Genomic DNA, 21,899 nt, shown 5'->3' with positions numbered 1-21,899 from the left:
GTGAGAGACACAGGTCCTAAGTCATTGAGGACCTTGGTGGTGCCTTTCTTCGGGATCGGGATCACTGTGGAGTGTTTCCATGACCCAGGGACTGTGCTGCTGGTCAACGAGCTCTGGAAAAGATGCTGGAACACACCTCCCGGCTGCTCAGCATAGAACCTTATGGTCCGCCCACAGATGTTGTCTGTGCCCGGAGCTGCAGTCATTTTGGTTCTCTTGAGGGCTCTCACAACATCTTCTGTGCTGATGGCAAGGGCAGGATGAAGATGGTCAGATCTGAGTTTGGAGATGGCTGACTTGAGTTGGGGGTGGTTTGTCTTTTTCCAATCTGGTGAAGAAAGAGTTGAGGTCATTGGCAAGTGAGGTCGGGTTGCTGCCTGCAACCTGGATGGGTTTGCGGCTGGTGGACACATAGTTCACTGCTGCCATGTTCTCAAGGCCCTGCCAGGCTAAGCAGAGGTTCCCCTGTGAGAAAGACTTCTCTGCCTTGTTTTTCTCAGCTTGGCAATTTTAATGGCACATTTGTTAACCTCCTTCTTCTCAGCTACAGAGCCAGTGAAAAAAAAAATCATCTTTTTCTTATTCAGAATTCATTTTAGCTCTTTAGTCACCCAGAGTTTTTTTTTTCGGTTTCGAAATCTAGTTACAGTATTTTTTGGAATATGAATCGCAGTTTTTCATCGTTTGGCCGGGGTACTTATTCTCTAGTGTGACTTAATTGTGAAATTATTAACAAATTATGACAGCGTTGAGTTTTTAATCATTTATTACCGGTATTTTTTACCGGTATTATTTCCCATGTTATTTTCACACTTAGCAGCTATAGGGCACTCTCGGCCTGAGTTAATAACTTCCCCCTGTTGTGTGTGTGTGTTAGGGGGCTATTTCTGCACAACATCGGTTATTTAAAGAAACAACAGAGAAGAGCTCAACAAAAATGGCACCGAAAATAAATTAATATTCTACAGTTTAAAAGCCGCAAATCGTAAAATATGCACCTGAAAATGGTAATCAAGCAAGAAAGTTTGGAGTTAGCAACAAGCAGGGGGGTGATAAGTCTGATATAAGTGACGTAGAAACAAGGAGGGAGCGTCGCTTTGTCGACCTCGCAAGTTAGGAGAGTTATTAAAAATTGACACAAAAGATGATAATATCATTAGGTTAAGTGATTTGGGGTGAAACTTATATTTTGGTAACCGTGTTGCGAATAACCATAATACGTTACGTGGTTACTGTCAATCATGTAACGTTAGTAAGCAGTACCGTACACGTATTTAGCCTGCTGTTCTCCATTTTTTTCTATTTTAAATTGCGTTTCAAGATGACACAAATGTTTTGGTGTTAGATTTTATGGAATACATATCCCCCCAAAAAGGTGCGTTTTTTGTTTTGTTTTTCCTTCTTAACTTTATATGTTTTAGCTGTTGTGACTAGTACTCCAAGAAACCTACAGTCCGGAAAATACGGGATGTATCTCCACTGTCCTGCAAGCCACGCATGTGAAATGTCTTCCTTGTTCTCCTCAGAGTGGATAAAAAGAGGGACAAAATCGAAAGGAAAATTCTCGACAGTCAGGAGAGAGCCTTCTGGGATGTGCACAGACCAGTGGTGAGTGTTCGTTCTTTCTCGAAAAAAAAAGGGATCCGCACCGGGACATTATGGTTCGGTCTTAAATGTTGAAATATGGATACTACATGCTACCTGCAAGTGGCATGCGACCTGCAAGTCAGACACGTCTTCCCCGACCACACACAAAATGCCAAATGGTTATGTGTCATACTGCATCAGCCTCACCGTAGTTTATAACCACATGCCTGCTTGGCAATGGCCTTTACTTCCCTCCTGAGGTTAAACACTTTTGGCCGACGCCATCTTCAAATAGCGTCGGCCGCTTGCATGATTTGCAAATAGCACTTTCAATTTATGCGTCATTTGGGAAAAATCATCAATATTAATTCAGATTATTCACTGATACCCTCACACAAGCCAGTTCCACGCTCTTTTCCTACACTATTGCAAGAAGTATCACTAATTTAAAGGTACATCGTATAATATTTGACCACCAGGGCAGAGTATCAAATAATGCGAACGGAAACCAGTGCCAAATAGGCACAGTGTAGCAACAAAATGACATGGCAGCAACTACAAGTTATGGATTCCTCTATGTAAAAGAAATGCAAATTTCTCGACATACAAATATCTATTAAAAAAAAAAGACATTTGTATTTTGTATCATTTTTTGCCCCTTACTATGTTTTTTGTTTTATTTGTAATTGATGGGAATATTTTTTTCACACTCTGTCCCTATAGGGTCATCTTTTGTTATTTTGTTATTTTACTTTATTGTTTCTTTGTGTTTCAGGTAAATCATAAAATATAATAATTGTTATGATCATTTGTACTTGGTTTTACAATATTATTTATGACTTTATTACCATTATTTTTATTAAGTTTGTCATTATTATTGTTATTATAATTGTTCTTGTTGTTGTCATAATTATTATTAATAATATGAATGCTTTTTTTGTTTTTATTATTATTATTGTTGAAATGAAATGAAATGATCTGCATTTATATAGAGCTTTTCAAGTCAATGACTTCCCAAAAGTGCTTTACAATGTGCTCCACATTTCCCAATAGCGGCCTTGCAGCCATGTAAGGCGCTAACCTGCTTATTGGGGGTATTAGGGATTCAGTGTCTTACCCAAGGACACTTCGACATGTAATGCGGACGAGCCGGGATTCGAACTGGGATCCCTTGATCCCAAGACGAGCGCTCTACCGCCTGAGCTACTGTTAATGTTTTATATGTCACATAGCAGTGATGTTTACTCATTTTTAGAGTTAAAATACATGGACAATAAAATATTTTATTTTATTTTCTTCCACCTCCTTTTGGACTTTTATTCATTTGGTTGTACTATTTATTTAAAAATAATTGATTTTTCAAAAAAATACATAATTAAAACAGATAAATGAACACTCCCCACGACCCTACTGAGGATAAGCGGTGCAGATAATGGATGGATAATGGATTAAATGAACACTCTATCAGCATTATTATCTTATTAAATTGTATTTTTTTACTAAAAAGAAAATGGGCCAGTATTGTATTTCCAAAAATAAATAATTTTCCATATTATTATTTTTTTGTTTTTTGTTTTCAATATGTTTACCATGTTTTCCTTGTAAAATGAGAGATTGTTGATCAATTATTAAAAATGATTTTTAAAGTTATTTTTCAATATTATCTAAATTATATTACTATTTTTGTTTTGTTTTACTTAAAAAAAAATGTACACAGTAAAATCCAATTGACTGAAGTGTAGCTGTTTCGTTCTGTTTTAAAGCTAAGTTTGCCACTGTGACTCAGGAGGTAATGTTTTTCATTTTGGTTAATATTTTGTTGCAATTTTGGATTTTCTAATATTCCATGTGTCTTTCGGGTTATAATATATTTGTGTTTATTTATTTAATTTGTTCATAAATAACACTTAAAATGAGTAAAAATGATATGCAAGTGTAACAAACATGTTTTAATCTGTTCTAACATAATATTTTTTGTATAAATAAGAAGATAACACTGGCATTAAATATCAGCAAAAATATATTTTCAATGTTTTTATTACATTTTAATTGTTTTCATTTTTTTTGCAGTTCTATCTGAAACAGCTTCATCAAACAAAATCATATATTTACCTGGACTTCTTCATGAGCAGATCATTAGTAAATAAAATGAAGGAAATATTCTGCTGCTACCTACTGATATGGACGAATTATGCAGTTACTCAGCTGCTCAATATCAGACAATTGTACACAATATTTCTCTTCATTTCTTCCATAAAATTAAGTTTAAATATGGAGTAATATATGAACAACTATGCATGCAAAAGTATACAGTTAAGTTAAGATATAGTTAAAAAGGGCCAGTTAAGTAAAACTCATTTTGGTTACAAAGTCTCAGAGATGCATCCACTTCGTTTGACAAAGAGTGTATATGGCCTTCAAATTTTCGTCAAAGGAAATTCATAGAACAGAGGGTGTCGAACCGTTTCACCGAGGGCCACAAATCACCTAAATTTCTGTCTGCAAAGGGCCTGATGTAGATAGATAGATAGATAGATAGATAGATAGATAGATAGATAGATAGATAGATAGATAGATAGATAGATAGATAGATAGATAGATAGATAGATAGATAGATAGATAGATAGATAGATAGATAGATAGATAGATAGATAGATAGATAGATAGATAGATAGATAGATAGATAGATAGATAGATAGATAGATAGATAGATAGATAGATAGATAGATAGATAGATAGATAGATAGATAGATAGATAGATAGATACTTTATTCATCCCCGCAGGGAAATTCACACTTCCAGCATTGTCCCTGCGCTGGAGAACAAAACATTAATAAAGCAAAAAAAATACAATACGCAAATACCCAATGTGACGTGTTAATACCCAATGTAGCATGTTATATAGAGTATCTAGATAGTGCTACACAGAATAGACACTGCAATAAAAATACGGTAATATGCAATGTGAGGGGTGTGGTTTAATGTGGGCCTTTACTCCGCCGGGTGGAGTTAAAGAGCCTCATGGCATGAAGAAAAGATCTCCTCAGTCTGTCCGTGGTACAAGACTGTGACAGCAGTCTGTCGCAGAAGCTGGTCTTCTGTCCGGAGATAATGCTGTTATATTTTATATGTAACATATAAATGTAATAAAATGTAATTGAATGGCATGAAAAACTGTTGTGGTCATAAACTATTGTGATCATAAAATTACTCATGTTTTATTATTTATTCAAGTTGCAAACGTTACAGTTCCATTGTTCCTACACATATATGTTATAAACTAAATGTATAAAAATAGAACAATTTTTCTGACATTTTTGGGATCATTTATGCCTCAATTCCAATCGTTTGAATTTGGAAACTTGTAATGGCGCTGAACGTACTTAATTGGGGATTGTAATTGACAGGCACTGTGGGAAATGCCCTCGTTTGACTTATTTCGTTTTGGACTCTCAGACATTTTAAACTCTCGTGGGTCATATAAAATGACGCGGTGGTACACATTTGGTCCACAGGCCACGAGTTTGACAATGTAGTATCCAATAAAAATTCCCTCCATTTCCTTTCTTCTTTGTTCTCCCCAGCCCGGATGTGTGAACACAACAGAGGTCGACATCAAGAAGTCCTCCAGAATGAAGAACCCCCACAAAACTCGAAAGGTGCGCAGTTAATTGGCCTAGTTTTGACAGTCTAGACAAGATAACGGCGCTAAAGTTTCAGTGTTTTTATGTTCCCAGTCGGTGTATGGTCTGCAGAACGACATCCGTGCCCACAGCCCTACCCACGCTCCTGCGCCCGAGGCCAAGCAGCCGACAGAAGAGGAACTGCGGGAGCAGGTAAGGCGATGTGCTCTGTTAGCCTACTTAGCGTCCACATGGCGTGTGAAACCTCAGTTAAAAAGCGAATTAGAAAAACATAAATAAACAGATGAATGAAAGGAAATTTCGTCGTGTGAATTAAATATTAAAATGTGATAGGATTGTAGTAGATATATGATCATATAAATAGAACATCAAACGACAAATTGTTTTAACTAGTGAACAATGGTTTGCTATTGCTTATAAATGTTTCGTAAGAAAAAACATCAAAGTCATCATAGACATTATAGACGTTTTAGCAAAAACTGATGACATGGTTTTCGTCATTTCTCACTGCTCACTGCTGGCAGAACTGGCACCACAGCGTGGATGAGACACAGGACCTGAGACTATCAATAGCAATTGTTAAAAGTTATATTGTGTAATATTTGACCACTATATGGTTCTGTACTGTATAATACGAACAAAAACCAGTGCCAAATGAGCACCGCGCGAAGCAAGATGCCAGAAAAAATACCAGGTATAGTTTCCGCTATGTAAAAGAAATACAAATTCTTTCGACCCATAAATATCGATAAAAATAAACTTTCGTATGATAGTTCATGTATTTATGCCTAGTATTCAAATCAATGTTTTCTTTTCTTTCCTGATAAATGTTTATTGTAAAGGAAGATACACTAAATAGTACACACTGCCCCTTTAAGACATTGCTTGAAAAAGAAAAAAAACAACTCCACCTGGTGACAGTGTGAGTCACAGCGGCTGAAAAACCCGGACTAGATGGGTTTTGGCTAGGTTCTTTTCCCTCCAGGGAAAATTTCTCAATCCCTTGGACAAATGGAAATCTCAGTGAGAGAGTAGCGAGCTACCCCAGACTAAGTATCAAAAAACTATCTGATTCATCATAAAGCTTCACATCAAGGTTGCGGTAGGAATTAGATTATTCATTTGATCTTGACTGTGGATTAATGAACTTTGGGAACCAGCAATATTTAGGATTCCCTAATGAAGAAAACAAGATTTTTTTTTTGCTTATTCTTTGCTTTTTGTCATTCATTTTAATTGATATCAAAATTGCATGACTTTAAAATCTGACAGGAAACAGATGTAGGTTGATTCTAAAACCCTATCAGTCCGCATACATTTTGCAACCTATAATAGGTAATCAAAATGAAATGAAAAGAAACGGGATTAGTAAACCAAGATCAACCAAATTGATGATTTCTTGTCAAACACCATAAACCAACTAAGGTTTTTCTTTTTCGTAATCAATGTTAAATGTTGTCTTGACCATTGTTGATTAAAGAGCTGACTTTTGTTCAAACTAAATTAGACATTAGGATTTCATATATTAATTCCACAATTTATTGAACCTAGAACTAATCCAGTAGCTTTTCTTTCCTCTACCTAACAGCATCGGGGCTACATGTAACGTTGCTCTGATTGCAGATCACGTTTTGGCAATTGCAGCTGGACCGGCATCGACTGAAAATGTCCAAAGTGGCGGAGAGGTGAGCGACTCCACTTAGTTGGGCGTGCAACAAGAGCGTAGTTTTGGCATGGACCGAGGAACGTGTCCCTACTAAAATGGAGCAGTCATTGTTTTGTCCATACAAATATTATGTAGCCACCCATGGTGCACCCCTTCGTGACCTTGAGTATATTGCAGTGACATGTAGTGAGGTTTATCTCTGGTGAGACAAAGTCAGATTTAAAAATCAATGGACCTACATCTCTTGAGTAGCAGTGCAAAAAGCAATACATACTGCAAACCATAGCATATAAAAAAAAAAACGATTTCACTCTCTTCCCTTAAGTTAGTGGCGATTTTAGGTTCAGAGCTTTAGGGTTGTTGAGCACCTCGGGTGTCTTATCCCTTTACCTTTTACCCCAACATCCATCTATCCATTTTTTGCACCACTTATCCTCAGTAGGGTTGCGAGGGTGCTGGAGCTTTCCCCCAAGAACCACATACAAACATTTCATTAATTAAGAATATGAATTTTATAATTTAAACGAGTAATGAATAATAAAATGATTATGATGACTGGATACTCTAATTTAAGCATTGGTCTTTGACAATGACAATACATCTTGTGAACTGAACTGAAAAAAATAAATTTAAAGGCTAACCTCGGTTTCCTCAAACATGCTGTTTTATTAACAGTAAAATAAGAAGTCAGTACATTGAAAGTAGGTATGAATTCATAACTTTTTTTTAAAAAGTAAATGGGTTATACATAATCCATCAAAATGTGATGATAATGTGGTCAACTGATAAGGAGAAAATACATAGTCAAGTCATGTTTATTTGTATAGCCTTTTATCACAAGGAGTCTCAAAGGGCTGCATAGACCACAGACTGCTAGAGACTAGACTATTATTACACCATTCCTTGATCTTAAACCGACATGAGGGCAAGAAAAAAACTCAAAACCTCAGTAAGAGTAAAATGAAGAAACCTTGAGAAGGGACCGCACATGAGGTAATCCCCCTTCCAGGATGACCAGGCTGCAATGGATGTTGCAATAACAAATAAAACACAGATATTGTCAACGTGAAATATAAAAAAACAAAACTGAGCTCTACCTGAAAGCAGACACCAGGAAAATGCTCACAGGTGAATAGAACAATTCCATCATGTAAACTGAACATTCCACATAGAATAAGAATACGAAAAAATCTTTAATTTTATTCTGGATGGGATTTTTTAACTTCAGCCTCTGTTCATATTTTCCTTCTTCGTGATTGTCTTGCATGTGTCCTCCGGGGCTCCAGGTTCCCCCTCCTCCATTTTCTTTCCTAGTGCTGACAACCATGTACAAATAAATCAGGAGACAGTTTTGTGTATTTCTTTATAGTTATTGTGAGTAAAGGACTCTCACCCGAGCATGATGCTTTTTTTTTACAGAAAAAAACTGAATGTCCAATATGGTGCTAAGAGGATGACCACACTCATAGCTTGCACATATGCAAATATTAAGCTAGGTAGATGATTGTTGTGTTTGATTCAATGCAGCTAAAATTAGGACACGTATCTATTGATAACAAAGTCAAGTCAGAGTATTAGGTGGTAAAATAGTTGTTCAACATCACTACAGTATCACTTGCTCCCACCGTAATACACCAGAGCCTCCAAAGAATTGGCTGCTATGCTGGAAGTCAAGTCAAGTCAAGTCATTTTTATTTGTATAGCCCTTAATCACAAAGAGTCTCAAAGGGCTTCACAGGTTATTATACAGACTATTTTTTCATACTATTCTTACACCATCCCCTGATCTGTAACCAACATGAGGGCAAGGAATAACTCAAAAAGCTCTACATGAGGAAAATGAAGAAACCTTGAGAAGGGACCACACACGTGCCATCCCCCCCAGGACCACCAGACAGCAAAGGATGTTGCAATCACAAATAATACAGAGATATTGTCCAAGAAAAGTATAGGTTATTCATATGCTATTGAGAAGAATTTTGTTTTAAGCTTAGATTTCAACATTTCCACTGAGGTTGCAGAACGGATCTCAGGGAGGAAGAGCATTCCACAGCACCGGTGCCCGGATGGAGAACGCTCTAGAACCAGCGGAACACTTCTTGGCTCTTAGGATCACCAGAAGACCGGCCCTCACAGAACGAAGGCTTCGGACCGGAACATAGGGGGAAATCAGATCTGAAATATATGAGGGGGCAAGTCCATGTATGATTTTGTATAATACTAAGATAACCTTGAAATCACATCTTGGGCTAACAGGGAGCCAATGCAGGTTAGCCAAAATCGGCGTGATGTGATCGGACTTTTTTGTCCTAGTCAAAAGCCTCGCTGCAGCATTTTGTACCAGCTGAAGACTCCTGATTCTGGACTTCGGGAGACCGGAGAGTAGTGCATTACAGTAATCGAGACAGGAGGTAACAAACGCGTGAATTATAATCTCCACATCTGACTGAGACAGTATAGGACGAATTTTAGCAATGTTGCGAAGATGGAAGAAAGCAGTTCTAGTAATTTTCTTCACATGTGTTTGAAAGGACAGATCGTGGTCAAATATGACAACTAAATCTTTAACTGAGTCACTCTGTGTGATATGACATTTGTCAAAGTTCACAGCAGTTTTTGAGAGTAAGTCACGGCATTTAGATCGACCAATAACTAACATTTCGGTCTTTTTAGAGTTAAGACGCAAGAAATTGAGTGACATCCACTCTTTTATCTCAGTGAGGCAGGCCTCCAAATTTCCACAATTTACTGTGGCAGATTTCTCCAATGGAAGATATAGTTGAGTGTCATCCGCGTAGCAGTGGAAATTGATATTATACTTGCGAATAATATCACCTAATGGAAGCATGTAGATGCTGAAAAGAAGGGGGCCAATCACTCAACCCTGCGGAACACCACAGGTAACACTAACACGCTCAGATGTCATTTCGCCATATTTGACCCAGTGCGTCCTATCTGAGAGGTAGGATCTGAACCATGAGAGGATGGTTCCTGAGAGACCAATCAATTTTTCCAGCCGTTCTAGTGAGATATTATGGTCCACTGTGTCAAAAGCAGCACTAAGGTCCAGCAGCAGCAAAAGTGATGAAGCGCCAGAGTCCATTGCCAGTAGGAGATCATTTGTTACCTTAATCAGAGCTGTCTCAGTAGAGTGGTTAGCCCTGAATCCTGATTGCATTGATTCAAAAAGATTGTTCTCGGATATGAAATTATTCAGCTGTGAAGTGACACTAGCCTAGTGGAAGAGGAGCAGGGAGAGGCAAAAGTGGTGCTAGGAATCAAACAGACTGAACCAATTCAAGGCGGTGGGGCATTTTTGATGCTGCATTTTTGTTTTGTTTTACTTTTTTAAAGGATTATATCTAGCGTTTTTTATTCTATTTTAGCCTAACTTGTCTTTTAAACTAGCTTGCTAAGCCCATGCATTAACCTATAAAAGTCAATTCACTGATCCCTTCAGACAAAAGCGTCAATTGATAGGTAATGCTCCACTGTGAAAAAAGGCCTTGCAACAAGAAAAATCCCATGCCTTCCTTCTCTTGCTCTTGAAATTGCTAATTATATTGTTTGGAGGCTGTGATGTATGCCAAATCAGAATCCATGGACTCACTATCGCCCTCTGCCATGAGGCTAAAAATGTGCGTACCTCACTCTGCATTGGGGATGCTCATCACAGTATAATGTTACATTACTTCAAAATTAGAAGAAAAGCATCAATAGAAAGATAATCCACCATTATGAAAAGAATCCATGCAACCATGGTTTTTATACTGTCTCAACTTTGTTATTGTTTTTTTAACACCTTAATTATATTAAGCAGAGACAATTATTTAGTGGTTGTTTACTAGTAAACTTTTGTACATTAACAGTATTAGTTCTCTACTGATCCTGACTCCCAAGGTCTCCATTTTTTTTCTCTAGCCCAGAAGGTGCCAAATATGCCCCCCATTGGCCGGATCAGGCCTGCAGACTAATTAAATGCGGCCCCGGAGAGAACATAGAGAGCATCACAGGAAAAATGAAGCATATTGTGTAAAAAAAAAAATGACTTGTTTTTTTTATATGAAAAACCTTCTAGTTCCAGGCTCTCCCGTTTTTTTCACAACCCTTGTCTTTTTCAACACTTTTTGTCCTTTTCACTACTTGTGATGTATTCCCCTACTAATTTCTTATTTTGTCATACTATTTAACTTTCTCTATATTTTTAGACTTTTCCGTACTTTTTAATGTTTTTATTATTTTAGCACATTTTCATATATTTCAGTACATGTTTGACTTTTTTACATTTCAATTTGTATCTGTACTTTTAGGACTTTTTCATACTCTTAACTACTTTTCCTACCTTTTTACACAGCACTTTTTACACATTTGCAAACTTTTTATACATTTTACATACTTTTCAGTACTTCTTACTACTTTTTCATACATGACACTAGTTTTAGTACTTTTTCCATCATTTTCATACGTTACGGTAAATTTCTGTATTTTTTTGCAATTTTTAGTACTGTTTTCACATTTCAATACTTTTTCATATTATTTATCATGTGGCCCCTGAGCAAAAATGAGTTTGACACCCCTGCTAGAGCATATGTAATATTCATAAAAATCACAATACTATCAAAAACATATTATATTCAATGATACAAAAACACATGCATAGTTGTAGATTATTTTATTGAACAATTAACAATTTATATAAAGTGACAATTTGATTCTACTTTAGCTGAGCTGCATTTAAGAAGAAACAAAAAAAAATATATATAAATAGATTATTCAAATAGAATAACAACTATAAAAAAGTGCTTTGATAAAATTCAAAATTCACCAAATTGTGATATACTGTATATGTTTTGTTTGGACGTTGGCCTGTTGTTACTTTGATTCAACATAAAAATAATCCGTGGATTATAATTGTAAAATATCTCATCTGAGTTGTATCTAAGATTTTCATTATAAAAATAAGATGTATTTTCTATATTGATTAATTAATAAATCATTGCTTTGCTACCTCATTAACAGGATCCGTGACAAACTACCCTAATCTACATTTCTTATAAAATTCCATCTGAGCAGGTTGTCATTCTGTCTTGTGTGTGTCCATCAGTTTGTTGGGCTACACGGAGCAGTACGTAGAATACGACCCCTTCCTCACGCCCCCAGATCCCTCCAACCCCTGGATCTCGGATGACACCACACTGTGGGAGCTCGAAGCAAGGTGGGCAATTGCACAAGTGGCCTCTATGCCATTTCTGTTTGCATGCTATGTGTTTCTATTTCAATTTCAGCAGTCTGGGGTTTTAAAAAATCTCTAATGTAGAATTTGGGGAAAAAAAAGTTCTGCAAAATGATAGGACCAAGTTTGGGTCATGCAAAGCCTGATAGGCTTGGAAATAAGGGTCTGCGATCAATGTCGAAACACATTCACCCAATGAACACAATCATTGGACACTTATTGTTTGGAATCATACACGCACCAGAGATTTTAAAACTAGTTTACATTATTATATTGATCGACGTTTTCTTGTATAAAAGTAAAAGCTCTGTCCAGAAACAAATGGATTATTCGATATACAGTTTTTTCATTTTTTCAGATTAAGGCCAAAATCAAGTGAATGTGGATGTAGAGAAAAATCCAAAAATGTAATTACTTAGCCATTGTGATGATTCCTTCTTAGGTTTACTTATTTTCAGACTTAAAAAACCCAAAATAAATTACAAGAAAATGATTATTTGGCTTATGATTTCAACTAAAAATTGAGTGTTTTTTTACCAAACCCAGAATACCAGGTAGCTTGTGTAACCCAAAAGATTGTCTTGTTTCTTTGTTTTTTTTTAGACATTCATAACTCGGTCACTTATTTACTCAGTGTACTTCATGATTATTAAAATATTTGAGTGTTATTTACTTTTTGATATAGTCACATGATTTCTTGATATATTCATTAATTCAGTCTCTATTATGTTTCAAACGGTGTTTTTAGTTTGCACTTTGAAGAAGGCTTTGAGTTTCAGTGTTTGCCAGATCCGTTCTAGAAAAAGGGCTGGTCTAGAGTTAGGACTTTTCCACTACATATAAAGTTTAGAATTTACAGCCTGATACTGTACCTCACATAGCCCAGAATATTCTGTTTAATAAAAGTCTTAACATAACTGCTCAAAATTCAAACCAACCAATGAATCGAGTTGTTTCATGCAGAAAGTTAAATTGGTCCATTTTGAAACAATTTTTGCGGTGTTACCCAATACTTTTCCAATCTTACTAATCTTCATTACCTTACGACGCCAGTTTAAAGCAAATTGCAAAATAGGCACTTTCTATTAAAACTATGTAAATCGTTGGGTAAAAATCCAGCAATACTCGTTTTTTATTGACAATGTTGATTGTTCCTTGTTTTTTTTTTTCGAGCATCAGTGCCATCTGCTGGACACTTTTTGTAACAGCAGATTTGGCATGGGGTTTATTTTTTGTCTCCGAACCACTTTTGACTTAAAAATGGTACTATGTTGGTTCGTTTTTGTTCTGTTCTCTTAAATCTTTATTGTTGTTATGTATATTAGTTTTGGTTTGTTTTTATGTTATATTGTTACCTTGGATCCTGATATTGTACAAACTGAAATAGTTTCCCATTCCTTGTGACCAAAATGTCCCCATCCCAATACCGCTGCCCCTTGATAAGTTATAAAATATGATTTTGGAAGCTCTGTTTCAAGGTTCTTTTCATTCAAGTGTTGTTAAAGCGCAAAAAAATTGTAGTTGTATTGAGCATTATTGGTCCACCACGATTCACGAGTGAAAAAAGTTAATGATCCTGAAAAAGTAAGGCATGTGGTTGCTGTCAACACAATTTGATCCAAGTGTCACATGAACAAGTGCAAATTAATGCCAGGGAAACCAGTGCCACAAGTGCTCTAACGATCACAATGTCATTTAAAAGGTGGCAAAGATCACAGTTTGGGCTCATTGTACTTAACTAAGAATTCAAATATCTGCTTATCAAGGATTCTGATTCATCAGGGGAACGGGACAAGTCGTGCCATGTTTTTGTCACAGAACGCTTTTTAAGATTTGGCTCTTGACAGTCAGCAGTTGACGCCTGAGGAGGACTCCGGCATCACTTTTGCAAAGCTTAAGTCACATTTGCTTAAAAACGTTGTCGTATGCGTCTTTAAAGTATAAAATGTTGGGTTTTAGACTTTGCGATAGGTGCTCACCAAAATAACTACCACCAGGCAATACTTTAAAGTAAAATTAAAAGAGCTGTTTTTGTCACAGATGATGATGAATTGGAAAAATATATACTTTTTGCAGGACTCTAAAGGGATTTTTATTTGACCACTAGATGTCTCTGTAATGTGTACTACAACCAAAAACGAGTAAGAAAAAGCACATGTAAGACTACATACTACAAAGACTCAAAGTGTCCAAAATGCATGACCTTAGTTGTCATTATTTTGTTTATTCTTAAAAAAACAACCTTGTCGTTTTAATTAATTCACTTTTCTCAACACTCGTAGGTGGTAAATAATACACAGTGTACCTTTTAAGTTGAGTTGTTGTCTGTTGTTTTTTTGTTTTAGTTTTATATTTGTGTTTTTTTTGGCATAACCTTTTTTTTATTTTATTTTTTGTTTCTAAGGGTATTTCCAAAAAGCCATGTGAACAGCTGGGCAAAAAATAAGGTAGTTTAATGACTTTAAGTATCCATAGTTTGTACTCTTTCTTTTGCTTTATAGCACACGTTTTTAATTTCACTACACAATACTGCAAAATCTATAGGTCAAATATTACACAATGTTCCTTTAGACTTGTATTGTTGGGCCTGTAAAAGGAACAGCCTAGTTTTTCGTTAACAGATACAAACTTTGCGGGCTTTTGTGCAACATAACCACAGTTTTTTGTTTGACAAAACAAACACATTTTGGTTGAGTTATTTCAACAATTTGACTCAATTTTCCCCATAACGACCCAGAAGATTGGTGAAATGGGTGGCAATGCACCAAAATAATGGTCACAACTGTCATTAAATTTGAAGTAGAAGAAAGTTGGTTCATAATAACCCCAGTCATGGACCGTTCCACATTTGACCCAAATTGGCCTTTTTTAAACCACTTGTTTTGTGAATGAAGGCTTGTGGTATTTGTGCATACACTCAACATTAATGCATCCCTAAAAGATTGGAAAATGTCTTGGAGCTTTGAAACAGACAATATACACAGGAAAAAAAAGTGTGCTAGCATTTTAGTGACTGCGAGTAAGTTTAATAATAATACAACTAAAAATATCAAACTCATCCCGTAGAACAACAAAAAACGGATACATTCGAGGTGAGTTTTTGCTTGATTTGATAAGTGTGTTTTGGTGTTTCCTGTCCAGTAAGGAGCCCGGCCAGCAGAGGGTAAAGAGGTGGGCTTTCGGCATCAACGAGGTTCTCAAAGATCCAGTGGGAAGGGAACAGTTCCTCAAGTTCCTTGAGTCTGAGTTCAGCTCGGAAAATCTAAGGTGAGATACTTTTTAAGTGTTTTCGCAGCACAAAAAACAAAAAAGGAACCAACCTTATGTAATTAATGAAGTTTCTGACTGTTGGTCTGATTTCTTTTTTTTAATCTTAACCTAAATGCGTCAAACCGTCATGCTGGGCTTTTAATGCCACTCATGCCACTGTAAAATATTCTCAATAGCACACATTGTAAATACTCAACTCCATCCAACCACGCTATACCCCAAAACACATTTAATTCATCACTATTGTTGTTACATAAATCAAAATAATATGTTCCTATTTTAGAATAGAATAGAAAACAATAGAAAAGAATAGAGGGCAGCACGGCAGCGCAGTGGTTAGCGCATGTGCGGCACAGTTCATGTCTTGGGAACCTCCTGCGTGGGTTCAAATCCAGCTCCAGACTTCCTGTGCGGAGTTTGTATGTCCTCCCCGTGCTTGCGTGGGTTTCCTCCGGGCACTCCGGTTTCCTCCCACATTCCAAAAACATGCATTTCAGGTGAATTGGTCGGTCCAAATTGTCCCTAGGTGTAAATGAGCGAGTGAGTTGTCTGTCCCCGTGTGCCCTGCGATTGGCTGGCAACCAGTTCAGGGTGTCCCCTGCCCACTGCCCGACGATTGCTGGGATGGGCTCCAGCACCCCCGCGACCCTACTGAGGATAAGCGGTGTAGCTAATGAGATGAGAATAGAATAGAATAGAATAGAATAGAAAAGAGAAGAATAGAATAGAATAGAATGGAATAGAATTGTCTTTATTGTCATTGATATCAATGGTGTGCAGAAGTGGGTAGTAACGGAGTACATTTACTCTGTTACATTCACTCGAGTAAGTTTTGGAAAATTTTGTACTTCTAAGAGTATTTTTAAATACCTCTACTTTTACTTTTACTTGAGTAAATTTGTGAAGAAAAAAACAGAACTTTTACCCCAGTACATTAGCAACATTGACATTGTTACTTTGTTACTTAGTAAATGCTCTCCAAGTAAGTACGCGTCTGTCTGTCTCCGAAAAGGAGCATTTACTATGATGGAGACCCCCGCCAGGCTCTTTCATGTTCGACCAATCAAATGTAGAAGCCCTAAAAAATGTTCAGCCCTAAAAAAGAGATATACGCTTGCGGATTTCTGATTTAAAAGCTATCTGGACTTTTTGGAAATTTTGGAAAGAAAGCAAGCCAGTCTGTTTTTGTGTTTTTATGGGCAGGTGGTGGCAAAACCCTCTGATAATTGCTTTATTCATGACTGCATGAATACTGCTCGAAGTTTAAAAGATGCATGCAAACAGCCACTTATGAATTAACCATGGCGGCGCCAACAGCCTTTTGCATTTACATCTATTCACATCCCACACATGCAGATCCTCTTGTGGAACCATTAAAACTATTATACTCCCTAATATGCTCTCTTCCAAACATTAGAAAATAACGGACAACGTTTTTCCAGAAATTAGGCTTTTAGCTCTCTTTCAAAAAAGATAGTTTATTACTTTTTCATTATTCTTATTGTTATTATTATTTAGGACGCTTTTCTTCAGCAAAATTTTAATTGTAATGTACAGTGGTACCTCCACTTACGAATTGAATTCATTCTGGGAGCAGCACCTGAAAACGTCGTAGGTAGGGACGCATTTTTAATGCAAACGCACTAATCTGTTCCAAGCCCTGCAAAAGTACAGTATGATATGTTTTTAATAAATCATAGAAGATCATCATAAATGAAACTAATACATGTTAACATTTGATTTTCCGCACAATAAACATAGAGGGTTAATTGGCACTTAATTTTGCTTCGCATTTATTGAAAAACTGATCCAATTACGTCTGCTTTTGCCAATCCATCGGAAATGAGCGAGGCAGATGTAGCTATAGCCCAACTTGTCAACGCTTTTTCCGACAAATTACTTCGAACTTTGAACTGTGACGGTAACAAAAAGAGCATGCTGGGAGCACACATGCGCACTGGTTTCCAGGCTGATTTAAAGGGATAACCAATTTCTTTACATTGAGGAAACTGAGAGCTTCAAATAGGAGCGCATACTGTACTGTTTTTTTTACTTCGTAACTAGAGGCAATATTTTCCCTCTAAGGTTCTTTACAACCTGAAACATTCGTATGCAGAGACATTTGTAAGAAGAGGTACCACTCATGACCCATTTGTATATATTTACCTAAATGTTTTGGCTCTGAGTCAGTTCCTTACCCAGGGCCACCACCACCCTCAACACTGTGAACATTAATATCTTGTTAGTTGTATTGATGCTAAATGTTATTGCACTATTTTTCATTGCACTAATGTTATATTTTACATTGCTCTATTTTTACAAAAACATTGTACTTAGAACTTAGACCAGTCTCCAGACACTACCTGGTATATATTTTTGTATATTTATTCAGATATTCTTTTATCTCATTCCCCTTTTTTTGGTCTTTATTACTTGTTTACCTTGTTTATTCTGGAGTGCTATGTCCAATCTCATTTTAAAGAATGTTCACTACTTTGTTATTAATGACAATGACATATTTTCTATTCTATTCTATTGGACTTTGAAAAGCTTCATGGTACGGTATTCTCTGAACTATAAGGCCCATTAAAAGAACAACATTTTACACAAATTCAAAAGTGCGCCCTATTATCCAGTGTACCTTATTGACCAGAAAATGGATACATACAAATTGAAAATACATAATTCCAATAAAATGCTATTAGATACAGTTATTATTTATGAATTCTTCAGATAATTGTATTGATGATACCAGATTTCATAATAGTTATGCTCTATAAAATACTTTTAAATAATTTTGTAGTGTCACTTATGATGCAATCCTGGACCTTACAGTAATTTCAATTGCATACACCTTATAGTCTGGTGTGCCTTATGTATGAAAAATATCTCACAAAATATTATTTTGGATGGTACACCTTGTAAGTCCAGTGTGCCTTATAGTCTGGAAAATACATTATATAGAACACTTAATTGCAAATATCAATTACAGTATCTGCTTCACTAAAAAATCGACTGCAGGTCGTAGGTTGGATACCCATAATTTACAAAGACAAAGACTAATGCTCTCTGTATGATTTAGGTTAACATTGTTACTAATTTACAAATTTCACGCCTCTTAAAGGTTCTGGCTAGCAGTCCAAGAACTAAAGAAGCGTCCCATCCGAGAAGTCCCGACTCGGGTTCAAGAGATCTGGCAAGAGTTTTTGGCTCCGGGCGCACCCAGCGCCATCAACGTGGACTCCAAAAGCTACGACAAAACCACTCAGAATGTCAAAGACCCTGGACGCTACGCCTTTGAGGATGCGCAGGTATTCCATAGCTACCATTGTGTGGAAATGAGACTGTTTGCCGGCGCGTCTTCATTTGCGCTCACAAATGAGGCGCAGTTTGGTTATGAAAGCTCTCCGGCACAAATGTTATGTGACACCCGCGTCTGATGTTTTTATACGTTCCGGCCATGCGATACAGGAACACATCTACAAGTTGATGAAGAGTGATTCCTACAGCCGCTTCATTCGTTCCAGTGCCTATCAGGAGATGTTACAGGCCAAGAAGAAGGTAACTCAATTCATGTTTGCAAGCAGGCCCCTGAATTAAGAGGTCAGATTATATTGAAAAATCACATCAATATTAAGTGTCTGTTTTTTTTCCACACAATGACATTATAAAAATATTTCCATTGATCAATAAAAACTGCATTTTTAATGTTTTCATTACATGCAGGACTGATGTAAAATGCTGGCCCTAGCTTGAGCCAGAGAACTATGGAAGACCAATCCTTCCATAAATAAATGAAGACATAATTAAATCTTGTAATACCCATATATGTATAATTGAAAATATAACTACTACTACTACTATATATATATATATATATATATATATATATATATATATATATATATATATATATATATATATATATATATATATATATACTGGACTGTCTCAGAAAATTAGAATACTGTGATAAAGTTCTTTATTTTCTGTAATGCAATTAAAAAAACAAAAATGTCATACATTCTGGATTCATTACACATCAACTGAACTATTTTAAGCCTTTTATTATTTGAATATTGCTGATTTTGGCTTACAGCTGAAAAAAACTCAAAAATCCTATCTCAAAATATTAGAATACTTCCTCAGACCAAGTAAAAAAATAATTTTATAACAGCAAAACTAAATCAAACATTTGAAAATGTCCATTGATGCACTCAGTACTTGGTTGGGAATCCTTTTGCACGGATTACTGCATCAATCCGGCGTGGCATGGAGGCAATCAGCCTGTGGCATTGCTGAGGTGTTATTGATGCCCAGGATGCTTCGATAGCGGCCTTCAGCTCATTTGCATTTGTAGGTCTGGTGTCTTTCATCTTCTTCTTAACTATACCCCACAAATTCTCGATGGGGTTCAGGTCAGGGGAATTAGCAGGCCAATCAAGGACAGTGATGCCATGGTCAGTGCACCAGTTACTGGTGGTTTTGGCACTGTGGGCAGGTGCCAGATCATGCTGGAAAATGAAATACTCATCTCCATAGAGCTTTTCAGCAGATGGAAGCATGTAGTGCTCTAAAATCTCTTGGTACACAGTTGCATTTACTCTAGACTTGATGAAACACAGTGGACCAACACCAGCAGCTGACATGGCTCCCCAAACCATTGCTGACTGTGGGAACTTCACACTGGATTTCAAGCAACTTGGATTTTGCTCTTCTCCAGCCTTTCTCCAGACTCTGGCGCCTTGACTTCCAAATGAAATGCAAAACTTGCTTTCGTCTGAAAAGAGGACTTTGGACCACTCTGCAACTGTCCAGTGCTTCTTCTCCATAGCCCAAGTCAGACGCTTTTTCCGTTGTCTTGAGTTCAGAAGTGGCTTGACCATGGGAATACGGCTATTGTAGCCCATTTCCCGGACACGTCTGTGAACTGTGGCTTTTGATACCTGGACTCCAGCTTTAGCCCACTGTCTTTGAAGCTCCCTCAAATTCTGGAAGCGGCTCTTCTTCACAATTTTGTTAAGGCTGCGGTCATCTCTCTTGGTTGTGCAGCGTTTCCGGCCACATTTTTCCCTTCCAACAGACTTTTTGTGGATATGCTTTGAAACTGCACTCTGTGAACAGCCTGCTCTTTGAGAAATTTCTTTTTGTGTCTTACCCTCCTGATGGAGGGTATCAATGATGGTCCTCTGGACAGCAGTCAGATCAGCAGTGATTTAGTTTACTGAACCAAGCTGAGTGTTTTTTAAGGCTCAGGAAACCCTCGCAAGGTGTTTCGAGTTAATTAGATGATTCAGGTGATTAGTTGAATAGCCTACTTGTATATTTTTTCATGATATTCTAATATTTTGAGATAGGATTTTTGAGTTTTCTTAAGCTGTAAGCCAAATTCAGCAATATTAAAATAATAAAAGGCTTGAAATAGTTCAGTTGATGTGTAATGAATCCAGAATGTATGACATTTTTGTTTTTTTAATTGCATTACAGAAAATAAAGAACTTTATCACAATATTCTAATTTTCTGAGACAGTCCAGTATATATATATATATATATATATATATATATATATATATATATATATATATATATATATATATATATATATATATATATATATATATATATATATATATATATATATATATATATATATATATATATTTATTTATGCATTTTGTCATTTATTTTATCAATCATGTGTTTTTTTTTGTTGTTGTTGTTGTGTATTTTGTATTTTGTTATTTCGTCATGTTTTTCGTTAGGAATTGAGTCACAACAAACTGTTATCCAAATGAGCGGCCGTTCAAACTGGTGGAGCTTTTCTGTTGATCAGTGTATATGCCGGTTAGTTCATCTTATGGCGCAATGAAACAATGGCACACTTTTTTGCATTCATAAAAGGACAAATTCCGGAGGCAAACTAGACAGGGGCTCACACCACACTGTGTACCCTGCCACATTGGTTGGAAAGCACTACTTTCGGACAACCATATTTGTACACCAAGTGCTCTACAAGTAATATACATATTAGAAACAGTGGAACAGCTCTACACATCGGAGTCTGCCCATCCAGTCTACATAAGTTTTGTGGACTTTGATAAGGTATTACACAGTGTTCCTCGAAGAGCCCTGTGAGGGGTGCTTCGGGAGGATGGGGTACTGGACAGTCTTATTCTCTGTGTGATCAGTGTCAGAGTTTAGTCCACATTACCAGCAGTAAGTGTGATAATTTCCAGCGATGGTTGGTTTCTACCAAAGCTGAATTTTTTAAACCAATTCTGTTCATAACTTTTATGAACAGAAATTCTTGGTGCAGCCGTGTCGTGAAAGGGGTCCTGTTTGGGGGCCTCAGCGTTGCATTTCTGCTTTTTGCAGATGATGTGTGCTATTGGCCTTCTCAAGTCATGATCTTCAGCTCTCACTGGAGCAATTCGCAGCTGGGTGTAAAGTGGCCGAAAATGGTAATCACCACCTCCATGGTTCTCTGCCGGAAAAGGG

At 36.7% G+C, this 21,899-nt stretch overlaps 1 protein-coding gene across 3 annotated transcripts in view; it reads left to right on the top strand.

The window, feature by feature from the left end:
- The window catches only part of rgs7a (regulator of G protein signaling 7a), a 121,992-nt gene that overhangs the window by 92,258 nt on the left and 7,835 nt on the right, over window positions 1–21,899 (top strand). For all 3 annotated transcript variants that reach the window (XM_088351217.1, XM_088351219.1, XM_088351218.1), the window contains exons 9-16: window positions 1,527–1,608; window positions 5,172–5,246; window positions 5,325–5,423; window positions 6,855–6,916; window positions 12,002–12,112; window positions 15,272–15,397; window positions 18,525–18,711; window positions 18,872–18,961. In XM_088351217.1, coding sequence (XP_088207343.1) covers window positions 1,527–1,608; window positions 5,172–5,246; window positions 5,325–5,423; window positions 6,855–6,916; window positions 12,002–12,112; window positions 15,272–15,397; window positions 18,525–18,711; window positions 18,872–18,961 — 832 coding nt within the window. The remainder of the gene's footprint in view (window positions 1–1,526; window positions 1,609–5,171; window positions 5,247–5,324; window positions 5,424–6,854; window positions 6,917–12,001; window positions 12,113–15,271; window positions 15,398–18,524; window positions 18,712–18,871; window positions 18,962–21,899) is intronic.

This window comes from Urocampus carinirostris, chromosome 13 (genome assembly GCF_059441175.1).
Source record: "Urocampus carinirostris isolate Australia breed hairy pipefish chromosome 13, RoL_Ucar_1.0, whole genome shotgun sequence".
Lineage (NCBI taxonomy): Eukaryota > Metazoa > Chordata > Actinopteri > Syngnathiformes > Syngnathidae > Urocampus > Urocampus carinirostris.
The sequence above is the reverse complement of the archived record's forward strand: the minus strand, read 5'-3'. Positions and strand labels throughout refer to the sequence as shown.